This window comes from Ceratotherium simum, chromosome 7 (assembly GCF_057802395.1).
Source record: "Ceratotherium simum simum isolate JZ-2026a chromosome 7, ASM5780239v1, whole genome shotgun sequence".
NCBI lineage: Eukaryota > Metazoa > Chordata > Mammalia > Perissodactyla > Rhinocerotidae > Ceratotherium > Ceratotherium simum.
This window is the reverse complement of record NC_141906.1, coordinates 54,835,075-54,847,707: the sequence shown is the minus strand read 5'-3', so window position 1 is coordinate 54,847,707 and position 12,633 is coordinate 54,835,075. Positions and strand designations below refer to the sequence as shown.

Genomic DNA, 12,633 nt, shown 5'->3' with positions numbered 1-12,633 from the left:
CCCTATCCAAAAGTGAATATTCAAAGAATTTACTAAAATTCATTTAAAATGTTTGTAATGTCTAATGCTCTTTAAATTACTAAAAATAAACAGAAATATACAATCTAGGGAATGCCTTTCAACTTTAATTCAATGCAAAGATCACAGAAAACCTCATATAACTTCCATATTAGCTGATCCAAGTCCATAAATATTTATTTATTCTATAAACATTTGTTGGGCACCTGTTACATGCCAGATGGACTAAAGGTACCAGCTCCTCAAGTATAGTTGAACTATGACCACAAAGAATTAAAGCATCTATGCAAAGAGAGCAAATTTAATTAATTGATCTGGAAACTTTACCTTTGCTAACACAAAGCACCCAATCACCAGATGAATTAGGAGATATCTGAATAATTAAATTTTTCAGCTCCAGTATATTTGGAGTGTTTCCCATGATGCATTATAGTCAAAAGCTATGGGGGGCCGGCCCCGTGGCTTAGCGGTTAAGTGCGCGCGCTCCACTCCTGGGGGCCCAGGTTCGGATCCCGGGCGCGCACAGACGCACCGCTTCTCTGGCCACGTTGAGGCCGCGTCCCACATACAGCAACTAGAAGGTTGTGCAGCTGTGACATACAACTATCTACTGGGGCTTTGGGGGGAAAAATAAATAAATAAAATCTTAAAAAAAAAGCTATGGTGCTCTCCCAAGAAATGTATAATACAACAACAAAATGAATAGCAGTGTGATGTGATAGAAAAAGCACTGGACTGGGAATTAGGACTATTAGTAACTAGCTGTGTGATCTTGGGGAAATAAGTTAATCTGTCATCTTGGCTTCAACTTCATCTTTGGTAAAAATGAAGTAGTTGAACTAGAATCTCTAGATCACGAGTCTTTAATTGCTATATGTAGAATAACCATTATGTGTATCAAGAACCAAACCAGCCCTACCGGTGTCTGCTTAGCAACTGGAGTCAGGAGGATCAGAAGAGAAAGACTGGATAAAGGGATTTCCAAGTTGAAGGTCTAGCTTTGGAGAAACCTGTTAACTACAGAATGTGAAGCATGATAAGTGTGTTATATGAACAGTAAAGCCCATGCTTGAAGATTTTTGTTTGATATTTTTTCATGTAATTCAAGAGGAATTCAGAGTAATGTTGACCACTAAGAAACGAAATAATATGATTAAAAGGAGATTTAAAGAAGGGAATTCTCAGTGCTCCACTAAGGGACCTCGAAGGTGAGGGAGAGGAGCACAGGCTCTCTGGGGGCCACTGACCCAATCACAGCACAGCGTTTCCATCTACTATATTTGCCATCACTCCCCTCTATAAAGAATCACGGATGTTGGCAATGCTCTATTTCTTGACTTTGCTGACTATTACAGAATGTTTGCTTCATATTTATTTGATTCCTTGTAAGTTTTATGTATCTTTCCACGCATTTCAAATTTTAAAAAAAATTCTTTTCAGTGGTACAAAACACTCTGAATAATGCTCCCCAAAATTTAAAATTGAGAAGACATGTCTGAGTAGCAATTTGATTCTGGTGAATTAAAAAAATAAATAAAAATGTGTTTTCTCATGGATTAAATTTATACAGTAGGCAGGAAAAAAGAATCCTTTGAAAGGCAAATACCTTGTGTGCTTCCTGCCAATAAGGACATAATACTTCCTCATTGTGATTAATGAAAAATAACACACACTCTTAAAGTTCTGTAGACATAAAAAGAAAGAAACACTCAAATGAGTCACCTATTTCCACATTCAGGGCTGAGAAGCTATATATATCTCTTCGGCCTCTGGCAGAAAACGCCAAACCAACCATAGGTTCAAGAACAATCATCTCCGGTCAGCAGCCATGCAGCTGGCCATGCTGTGCACAGTGTGTCTGCTGCCCAGCAGCCTGGCCCTGCCGCTTCCCCGGGAGGCAGGAGGCATGAGCGAGCCGCAGTGGAAACAGGCTCAGGTATGTCACTGGCCCACTCACCCGGGGCTCCACAGTCTCCCCAACAGCATTAGGAAGTGTGTTTTTCAATTTGGGTAATTTTTCTGATTATAAAGGCAATATATGTTTTAATCAAATAGCTATTAAGGGCAGTCTTTAGAGCCTGCCCAAACTGGATTCAAGTTCCAACTCCTCCACTCACTATATAGATGAACACAGCAATGTTATTAAACTTCTCTGAGCCTCAGTTTTCTAATTTGGAAGTTGGAGATTATAATGGTGTCAACCAAATGGGGGTGCTGTGAAGCACTTAGCAAAGTACCTGAAACATTGCTCATACTCAATGAATTGAAGTTATTGTTATTTATTGTAACCCGTGATTCTTTGCATAAAGAGCAGAGCGTTGCCTCTTAAGATGAGGACTAATTGTAATGGAGAGACTTGAAATCAGAAAAGCAGGAGAGAAGTTACAGCCCTGCCACTTATAAGCTGGTGAAGATGGGCAAGGCACGAACTTCTGACTGTTTTCTCCTATGTCCAGTGAAAGTAATTATACTACATTTTATATCTCACAGGATTATTCTAGTGAATAAATAAAATGATAACAATACCAGCTATCACATATATAACAATTACAGATTATAAAGTACTTCATATACATGATGTCATTGAATCCTTAGCACTTCTCCTGAGAAAAAAAAGAAACCAAAATTAGTTTGAGTCACATACTTGTTAATGGTAGAGATATGAGTCAAGGACAAGTTTTTCTGGTTCAAAAATCATGTTCTTCCAATATACTACTTAATAAGCAGCCCGATAAGTGTAAATAATTATTTGATAAAAGAATGAAATGTTTACTCCTATCGTTTATACATTTAAGCTGTAAGCATAAGAAAAGCTGAGTTTTATTTCACATAAACTTTGACTTTTAAAAAGTCCCAGTAGTATGTTAGACTGAACCATATAAAATTACTGATACTTGACTGTTTTTTACCTCCAAAACAGCAATTCATATGGTTCTACCTAATGGATTCTCCAGAAGGAGTACACTTGCAAGAGGATTGAGTCCCTTTATTTAGTGTGCAGGTTGCCAATAAACTAGAGGGAGATTAGCTAGGTTTAACCGAAGGCAGGAAAATTTCATCTCAAGGCTGCAGAGAGATTTCTTCCAAAGGGTGTGTTTGTAAAGCATGTAGCTCTGTAAAGGATAAAATGGGCTATTTGTTTTTACATAAGAGATTAATTCCTAATTGTCATGGATGAACAATAAGTAGTTGTTGTATTGAATGAAACACAATCACGGGTAACAGGAAGAAAGAGTACAATGTTACGAAGGTTATTTACATAACAAGCTCATACTCCTGAGAGGTTCTGAGACAAGTAACCGTTACCACCTACTCCAAATTAGACTGCAAAGGAGCAAGCCACTGTTTAAATCATTTCCACAATACCATTATGCATTGTATAGCCGTATACATTTTTCTAATGAAATGGACTTTGGAATCAGAACATGAATTCAAATCCCGACTCCTTCAGTTACTCATGGGGTGACCTTACGCAAATTATTTCACTTCTCTGAGCCATGATTCTTCATACGTAAAACAGGAATAACAATGTTGTACCTACTTCACAGGATGGTTATGAGGTTTAAATGAGACAAGCTCCCAGTATGGTCCTTGCCACTAGAAAGTGCTTAATAAAAGTTCTTGTGAGGTTGCTGCTGCTGCTGTTGTTATTTCACTCACTTTTTATTTTTTCCTATTTAGACTGCTGGACTGCCATCCTCATATCCAGACAGCAGGGTCATTTAAGAAATTCCCAGGGACCCAGTTGTGCATGAAATACACCCGGGGGGGCCCGCCTTATCCCGCAGCCTTGCAAAGTGGGTTTTACTAGAGATTTAACAGTGGAAAGAGCACAGAGTTGGCAGTCAGGAAACTCAGGGCCAGTTCTGCTACTAATTTAATATGTGACCCTGAGAAAATCATTTAGTTGCTATGAGCTTTGATTTCTTCACCTGGAGAATATGCACATTAAACTAAATAACTTTGTAATATCCTTTCCCAGAACTAAAATTTTAAGACCCTTTAACCTCAACTGAGACCAGATCTCCAGAGAGTCTTAGATAGGGCGAGGTTGCTTCAGATCTCTCCACATGGTCTCTGACGCCCAGGGAAGGTCTCAGTTGTGCCCCTTGAGGACACGCTGGGCACTCTTCCTGATTGGCTATCATAAACAAGTCTAAGTTTTATCAAGTGCAGAGTGGGTTTCTCCTCAAAACATTTAATGAGATAAAAGAGAAATGGAAGGACTCTTTTCTTTTGCTCATGAAATGGAATTACAATGCTTAATTATCAATATTAAATTTTCTCCTCATTAATGAACACTTGTTTTACTTGGTGACTAGGTATATATTCTGTATATATTCTTAAACCACTATTTGAGTCCACAGGAATCAGAGGTAAAGACGTGCAGACTCCTGAGGTAAAAGAAGACAGTAAACAAGAATTACAAATCAATTACTCTCTTTCCAATAGGACTATCTCAAGAGATTTTATCCAACTGATTCAAAAACAAGAGGTGCCAACAGTTTAGAAGCCAAACTCAAGGAGATGCAAAAATTTTTTCGCCTGCCTGTAACTGGAATGTTAACTTCCCACACCATGGAAATAATGCAGAAACCCAGATGTGGAGTGCCAGATGTTGCAGAATACTCACCATTGGCAAATAGAGCAAAATGGACTTCCAATGTCGTCACCTATAGGTTAGTTTTGCTTTGGCTCATTTTGGTAAAAACAATAAAGGCCTTTTCCTAAGAGGTCAAACATTGCTTTCTTGTTTGCTTACCAGGGTCGTGTCACATACTCAAGACTTGCCACTTGTCGTAGTGAATCAATTACTGGCAAAGGTCCTCAAAATGTGGAGCGACGAGATCCCACTGACCTTCAAGAACGTCAGCTGGGGAACTGCTGATATCATGATTCTCTTTGGAAGACGATGTAAGGAAGATTCCCGTAGGCTTATTCTGTGTGTTGTTTTGCTTGTTGATTATATCTGTGTCCTCCTCTTTTGAGGATTTAATATCTTTAATGACATATATATATATATAGCAATGTTACTACATTTTTTCTAGTCCATTAATTTAGAACTACTTTTTATAGCAGAGGATGGCAAACAATGGCCCGTGATCCAAATCCAGACCACCATCTGTTTTTGTAAATTAATATTTATTAGGACACAGCCATGGTCCTTCATTTACCTATTGTCTATGACTGCTTTGGGGCTACAATGGTAGAGTTTAGTAATTATGACAGAGACCATCAAGCCCACAAATTCTAAATTACATATTATATGTCCCTTTACAGAAAAGGTTTGCCAACCCCTGGTTTGTAGCATGAATCATGGTATATATTTATGAGACAGTTTAAACTATATCTAGCTAATAACAATATTAAACCAAGAGAAGTGGTTAGAAATTCCAGAAGCCTTAAGTGGTCTCCAGAAGCAGGACTGCCCCTACGGCCTGCTGCCAACACCCTTCATGTAGTAAGAAAGTAGAAAATAGAGAACTTTCATATTAAAGGGCTTAAAAAGATGTAACCCATATATATGAACTGCTATTAATTGCTAGTGTTTCATGGTGCAAATTTAGAGAAAAATATTGCTCTTTTTGGTCTAATGTTGAGCTGCCTAGGTGCTGTGAATTTAGCTGAAATTTGAACTTCAGCCACCATATTGACAACATCAAAGAAAATGTTACAGAAAGTACTGATCATGGCACTCCATGCTTTTTAAGAACTGGAAAAACTAGATATGGCCTGATACCAGTTTGAAAATAAATAGCTCTGCATCACAAATAAAAGCACTCTCAAAATCCATTTTAAGACACCTTGAGCGTGGTTCTCCAAGAGACTGTCTACTATACTCACAAATAGTAAGCTAGGTTTTTAAGAAAAACTATACCAAATGGTACAAAAGTTACTTGCTGAATGCAATATTCACACTCGTTCTCCATCCTGCCACCATCCAGCCAAGCAAAATAATCAAATTTAACACTTAGATGCCACCATAAGTTAGACGTGAAAGTAGTTCAAGTCCCACATCCCATAAAGTAAGCTTTCGATGTATGGTGGTTATCAGTGAGGAGTAGTGGTTCTGTGAAAGAAAAAGTGCCTGTGACAAACACCCAAACCACCCTGTGTATGCAGCTGGCTTATAACAACAAATGCTGACTGTTTAGACTGGACTGATCTTTCTAGCCTCAATACTCACATAAACTAAAGGATAGAATGACAAGATAAATTCAGTAACTAAGGACAATCACTCTATTTTCTTTCAGCTCATGGGGATGCCTTCCCATTTGACGGACCAGGAAACATACTGGCTCATGCCTTTTTACCTGGTCGAGGCTTTGGAGGAGATGCTCACTTTGATGACGATGAACACTGGAGTTATGGTAGCAGGAGAGGTATAGCATCCCGTATCTCTTCTACTACACATCCTTTTTAAAATCCTGAACTTCTTATAACAAACTTAATTTGATAATTGTTTTAATTAATAATAATTATTGAGCCCTTGCTTTTAACTGTTAGCCGCTGTACTATGTGCTTTAAATGCATTATTTCATTCAATATGCTCATAATGCTACATACACAGAAGACGGAAGTTCAGGCTATGGAGTCAAGCAGTGTTGAGTTCAATTTGTCGTACCTCTACCAAGTACTTGCTATGTGTCTTTGGGCAAGTTATTTAACTTCTCTGAGCCTCGATTTTCTCATCTATGAAATAGAACTATAAATAATTACCACCTCACAGGATTGTTGTTTGAATTAAATGAGATAACTCTTACATAGTGCTTAGCACAGTGCTTGGAATATGTTAATGATTCAGTAAATTATAGCTCTTTCTTTATATTTCCCCAAAATAAGTTTTTAATTGGAGGAGAAACAGCAGTAGCAACTATGATATTTAAGAATTATATACAATTCTGAGATTATTGACAAGAACCCACATCATAACCCAGCCCATCATATTCATCACCTTACAAAGTAGATTATAGACATCTCACATCTTGCATACCTGTTTCATTCTCCTTTCTTCACACTCAAGGTAGGCTAAAAGCAGCTTCTTCAATCTTATCACCACAACTGGAACTCTGGCCACTCAAACTCATAGGCTCACACCTTCCCCATTATGTGCAAAGCCTTTCTGTGAGTCTGAGAAAGAGAAAAGCATGTATGTAAGACAATTTAAAAAATCAGAAGCAAAACCAAGCATTGCCTGGAGATTCTGCCTTTCAGTCTTGCTTTCTCAAAGCCAGCTTTCTCTCTCCTGCTATTCAAAGTCATTCTCACTTATTGAATAACCATTATTTTCCAGATATTGGGAAACTCTAATTATTATGACAAATCTACAAGGTAGGAATTATTATTTCTGCTTAACACATGAAGAACTAAGACTCAGCAATATCAATTTGTCCAGAGTTACTCAGCTAGTAAGAAGCAGAGCTGGGTTTCAAACCCAGGTCTTAATGCTTCTAAAGCCCTCACTTTCCACTACAAAACACTGCTGTCTGAGTGGTTATATAAGAAGCAAATAGGCAGGAAAACATTACATTTTTTAAAAACAATAAAAGTGGTGACGAGGTGCCGGCCCCACGGCTTAGCGGTTGGGTGCGCGCGCTCCACTACTGGAGGCCGGGGTTCGGATCCCGGGCACGCAGCGACGCACTGCTTCTCTGGCCATGCTGAGGTGGTGTCCCCCATAGAGCAACTAGAAGGATGTGCAACTATGACATATAACTATCTACTGGGGGCTTGGGGAGAAAAAGGGGAAAAAAGGAGGAAGATGGATTAGCATGGATGTTAGCTCAGGGCTGAGCTTCCTCACAAAATAAATAAACAAATAATAAAATAAAAGTGGTGATGAGATTAAAGCACTACTATTCTGATTCTCTTTCTAAACCCTCCCGCCTTGTGAAGGCCTAGAAACAAATAAGTAAACTATGGATGATTTGAAGAGTTAGGCATTTTTATAGTTATTTTATTTTTTATTAATTTATATTATATATAATATTTTATTTTACTTTATTTTATATAGAGTTACTTTTATAGTTACTGTATGTCACTCTTTGATTGTAGGAGTTAACTTGCTTTCCGTTGCAACTCACGAAATTGGCCATTCTTTGGGTCTGCTACATTCGTCTGATCCTAATGCTGTGATGAATCCAACCTATAGAGATGTAGATCCCAAGAATTTCAGACTTTCACAGGATGATATCAATGAAATTCAGAAATTATATGGTAATATTCATGATTTTAAATAAGGGGGATTTCACATTGTTTCCTTGGGGTAGGCTTGAACAAGAAAAGATGGGAAATGAGTATTTACTTGGAAAAACACACTGGAACTTATATCTAAAAGCCTATTGAGGAGAGAAATTTGAGACCTTAGATACTAGAAATTTAACCAGGCTATTTTATGCTATGAGTATATTGATTCTAGGTTTTCAGTAATACAGTATCATCATTTGGTGAAATCATGAAAATGACTGACACTATCGAGGTTTTTTTTTTTTTTCAAGCTGCCACTCACTATTCTTTCTTGCTCAATTCAAATACTTTAGAAGAGTCTCCTCCGGTAGGAACGGACTGAGGAACATAACATCTTCCTCCTTAGCTGCCCACTCCCAAGGATTCGGCCCTAGGTGATTAAAAGTGACCCAATTTCCCCTGCTTGCATGTATGTGTAGGGAAAGGGGGTAACCATGGATGGTGATGCTTATACTTGCTGGTCATGACACTTATGAATATCCCATGTCTCAATCTATACTTTTTTGTTATAATCAAGTTCCAAATTCAATTTAAAAGAATAAGCTGATTTGTATTTGCTTGATCAAGTCAGTCAGAAATAGTGTGAGAAAAGAATCAAAGGAAAAGGATAAAAAGCTATATCTCTAGATAAAGATGAGAATAGTAAGATTCAAACAAGATAAATGAATGGTCCAAGGTTGTGTGGCTGCCAAGGGTTTGGACAATGACTCCAAGCCAAGGCTGTGTGATCTCATATTCTTTCTACTGCATATCTCTGCCTATCACTACTAAGTAACCTTTGCAAGCAATTTGGAAAGGAGAATACAGAATGGTTTCTTTAAGTCCACAGATATAATTAAACTTTTCCAGAAAAATATCAGGATGATAAGAATACACTGTAAAAAGATCACCTAAGAGTCTTTGAATGATCAGAAGAGCAATGAAAGTGCTTCCACTTAATAGAGCAATGTCCTTAGGGGAAAGTTATTCCTATAGGATAACAGATTTAAGCTATCAGTTGAACCTAGAGTTTACTATCAACGAGCATTTCCAAAATTGTATTCCCAGAATGCTAGTCCTATAAGACAATTCCCAAAAAAGGTTGCTATGGTGAAATATGTTCAAAAAACACTAAGTACTGTATTTCAGGTGCACAGGATATGAAGAGTACCTAACAAACTCTTGTTTAATTGAGTGCTTCCTAAATTATAATCCTTTTAATAGAACACCCATGGAGCCTTCACAGAATAACATTTTGGAGAACACATTTTGGAAAATGCCATATAACTGTACCTTAAAGTTCTTACTCAAAGAGCTGCTGCTGTCAAAAAGCTCACAAAACACTGACAATTGTTGGTAAGTTATCACCAACAAAACAGAAAATAGTATCACCCCTCATGGAAGACTATGGAATTCATGGAATACTCTATGGTATGTATAACTATCTTAGGACCTCAAGAAAATTAGACAGGGACTAAAAGAGATTCTGAGGCAGACTGATCAGATTTAACATGAAGAATACAGACTGTGCATTAAATCCTTAAGTATAGACAATGAGGTGCCCCTTGTCAAAGATGGAAAGAAGTAACTTCTGCTACAAACGAAAGTAAGATTTAATTATATAGGTTTTAAATTTAGGGAGTTCGCTAGTCCAAGAAGTGATATGAACAGAAAATATAAATTCAAAAGAATGTGATTAAACTCATGAGTGTAAAATTCCCAATGTTCTTTTCAGAATGATAAAAGTAGTAGCTAGAATGCACCAAGTATTTACAGTGTACCAAGTGCGTATGTATTAACGCATATGCGTTAATCCAACAATCCAATGAGTTGTTATTATCCTCATTTTGCAGATTGGTAATCTAACATTAAGAAGGGCTAAGGAGTGGGGCCAGCCCAGTGGCCTAGTGGTTAAGTTCAGCATGCTCTGCTTTGGCAGCCTGGGTTTGGTTCCTGGGTGCAGACCAACGCCACCTTAAGCCATGCTGTGGCAGCAACCCACATACAAAATAGAGCAAGATTGGCCACAGATGTTAGCTCAGGGCGAATCTTCCTCAAGAAAAAAGGGGATGATTGGTGACAGATGTTAGCTCAGGGCAAATTTTCCTCAGCAAAAAAAGAAAAAGAAAGGCTAAGGAGTAACTTACCCAAGATCACACAGCTGGTAAAATGGCAGAGACAGGATGCAAAGATATCCATCCCCCAAAGCCTACACTCTATACAATACTGCCTTCTTAGCCTTTGGAACCCGTTCTTCAGAACCTCTGTCTAAAATGTTCTGTTTATGCACAAATATTCAGAATGTTCTTATTTTCTCTCTTAACAGGAAAGAGAAATAATTCAAGAACGAATTAGAAACTTCAGGGAGAACACACATTCAATCACGGGATCCTATATCATTCTTCCCCAACCAGAATTAATGAACACTGTTCCTGCACTCCATTTAGCCCTTACTTCCTCTTTCCTTGAATTGAGCTTGGTTTTTACATGTATCTCTCTCCCTCTGGGGATAAGGTCTTTTACAACATAATTGTGTCTTTCTCATCTGTGAAGCACCTCAAGCAATTTGAACTTAGCAGATGTCAATGAATGTTAAATACACAGATAAATTAAAAAAATGTCCATAGTAAAATGATTTATATTTGGGAGCACTGTTTCTGTGTCAAGAGAAGGCATGCTATACAATGAAATCAAAGGCTAAGACCAGAAAAAGAAAACTCCACCACATTATTTTGAATCTTCAGCTGCACCTCACTCTGTCACCGGGTTGGTAATGTGGGAACTCCAACCATTTATTGTTCATTAGTGCAGCCCAAAGGTACACTAAGTTCCCCTTAGCCTTTTGGCCCAATCTCTCACTCTGAGTATTCTGGAAAGTCCAATTCTTCCCACAAAATGTGTGTGAATTCCCAAGGATTCACATTCTCATAGTCACTTTGGCTCCAAGTTTCTACCCCTGACCTCTTGATTTCACTGTGTCTCTCCTGCCACAGCAGCTCTGTGTTCCCTTTCCTCTTCCCCATGCCAACCAAGCTATTGCTCTCACCCTCTTCTCTTTAACTTTCTCCAAACCAGTCCTACAAGGTTTTTGGGAGACTCTTGACATTGCTGAAGATTTGTATCAACAGTGAGATTTTGTATTGCATGAGGACAATGAAATTAAAATCAGATATCCCCGTTCTTCAAATCCTTTACCAATAATAGCATCAGGAATTTCTCACTGCCCACCTACCTCTGCAGGATCCAACCTCCTAACACATTTCTCCACGATCCTCAAATCTCTATACCCCGTTCCTTCTGACTTCCCTCACAAACTCATTTTCCTGAAGTCCTCACAGCTCCAGCTCTCCTTTCCATGAACAGAGACTCACTAATGTGTTTCTCTGGGAGAAGCACTCCATGCAGGCTAAACCCCTCAGCAGGACACAGAACTGGCAAAGGCTTTTCCATTTCAGCCTTTCTTACTCCTCTACACTCTCCACACCATGCATGGTTTTCTCTATAAATAGAAGGATGAAGAATTGGAATTTACTTTCTTACTGATATCAATTATGCCACAAACACACACACACACACACCCTAAAAAGATGCATTTATTTTTTAACATTTCATGTAAGGATTTTTTTCACTCAAAACAGATCAATATCCCAAAACTCAGAAATACCACCATTGAGGGAATTATGCTAAGTGAAATAAGTCAGAGGGAGAAAGTCAAATACCATATGATCTCACTCGTAAATAGAAGATAAAAACAACAACAAACAAGCACATAGAGACAGAGATTGGATTGGTGGTTACTAGAGAGGGCGAGGGGAGGGAGGAGGGTGAAAAGGATGGTAAGGCACATGTGTGTGGTGATGGATTGTAATTAGTCTCTGGGTGGTGACCATAATGTAATCTACACAGAAATCAAAATATAATGATGTATGCCTGAAATTTATATAATGTTATAAACCAATGTTACCACAATAAAAATAAATAAAATCAGTAAATACAAAAAAAAAAGAAATACTACCAAAGCCATTAGGAAGCCATTCTAGAGACAGATTACACGACGGGGAGAATCTATAATCTAGGCAAAATGTGGCATATATATGAATAGGAGTTCAAAGACCCTTTTGAAATGTAAGGGAATAAGTCTATAACACCAGAATGAAAAGAAAGTTAGAAGGTACTGAATTCAAGTTCCTCATTTTGTAGATGACAAAATAGATGAAAAGAGGTTAAATTATTTCCGTAAGAATCATATAAGCAAATGTAGACGCGATTAAAGCATATTTTCGTTTGTTTGCCTGTTTGCATTTTGGTTTGGGCAGCAGCAGAAGGCAGTATCTATCTTGCAGCTGAAGTGGATATCACTTGTTTTTCCCTGCTCAGCATCCTTTCATC

At 38.0% G+C, this 12,633-nt stretch overlaps 1 protein-coding gene across 1 annotated transcript; it reads left to right on the top strand.

Annotated features, from left to right (window-relative positions):
- The first annotated feature begins 1,846 nt into the window (after positions 1-1,846).
- Positions 1,847-10,599, top strand: MMP7 (matrix metallopeptidase 7). Its single transcript, XM_004427486.3, has 6 exons — positions 1,847-1,954; positions 4,471-4,697; positions 4,784-4,932; positions 6,273-6,401; positions 8,074-8,235; positions 10,571-10,599. The coding sequence occupies exons 1-6, from the start codon at positions 1,847-1,849 to the stop codon at positions 10,597-10,599; spliced, it is 804 nt and encodes a 267-aa protein (XP_004427543.1).
- Positions 10,600-12,633: the final 2,034 nt, after the last annotated feature.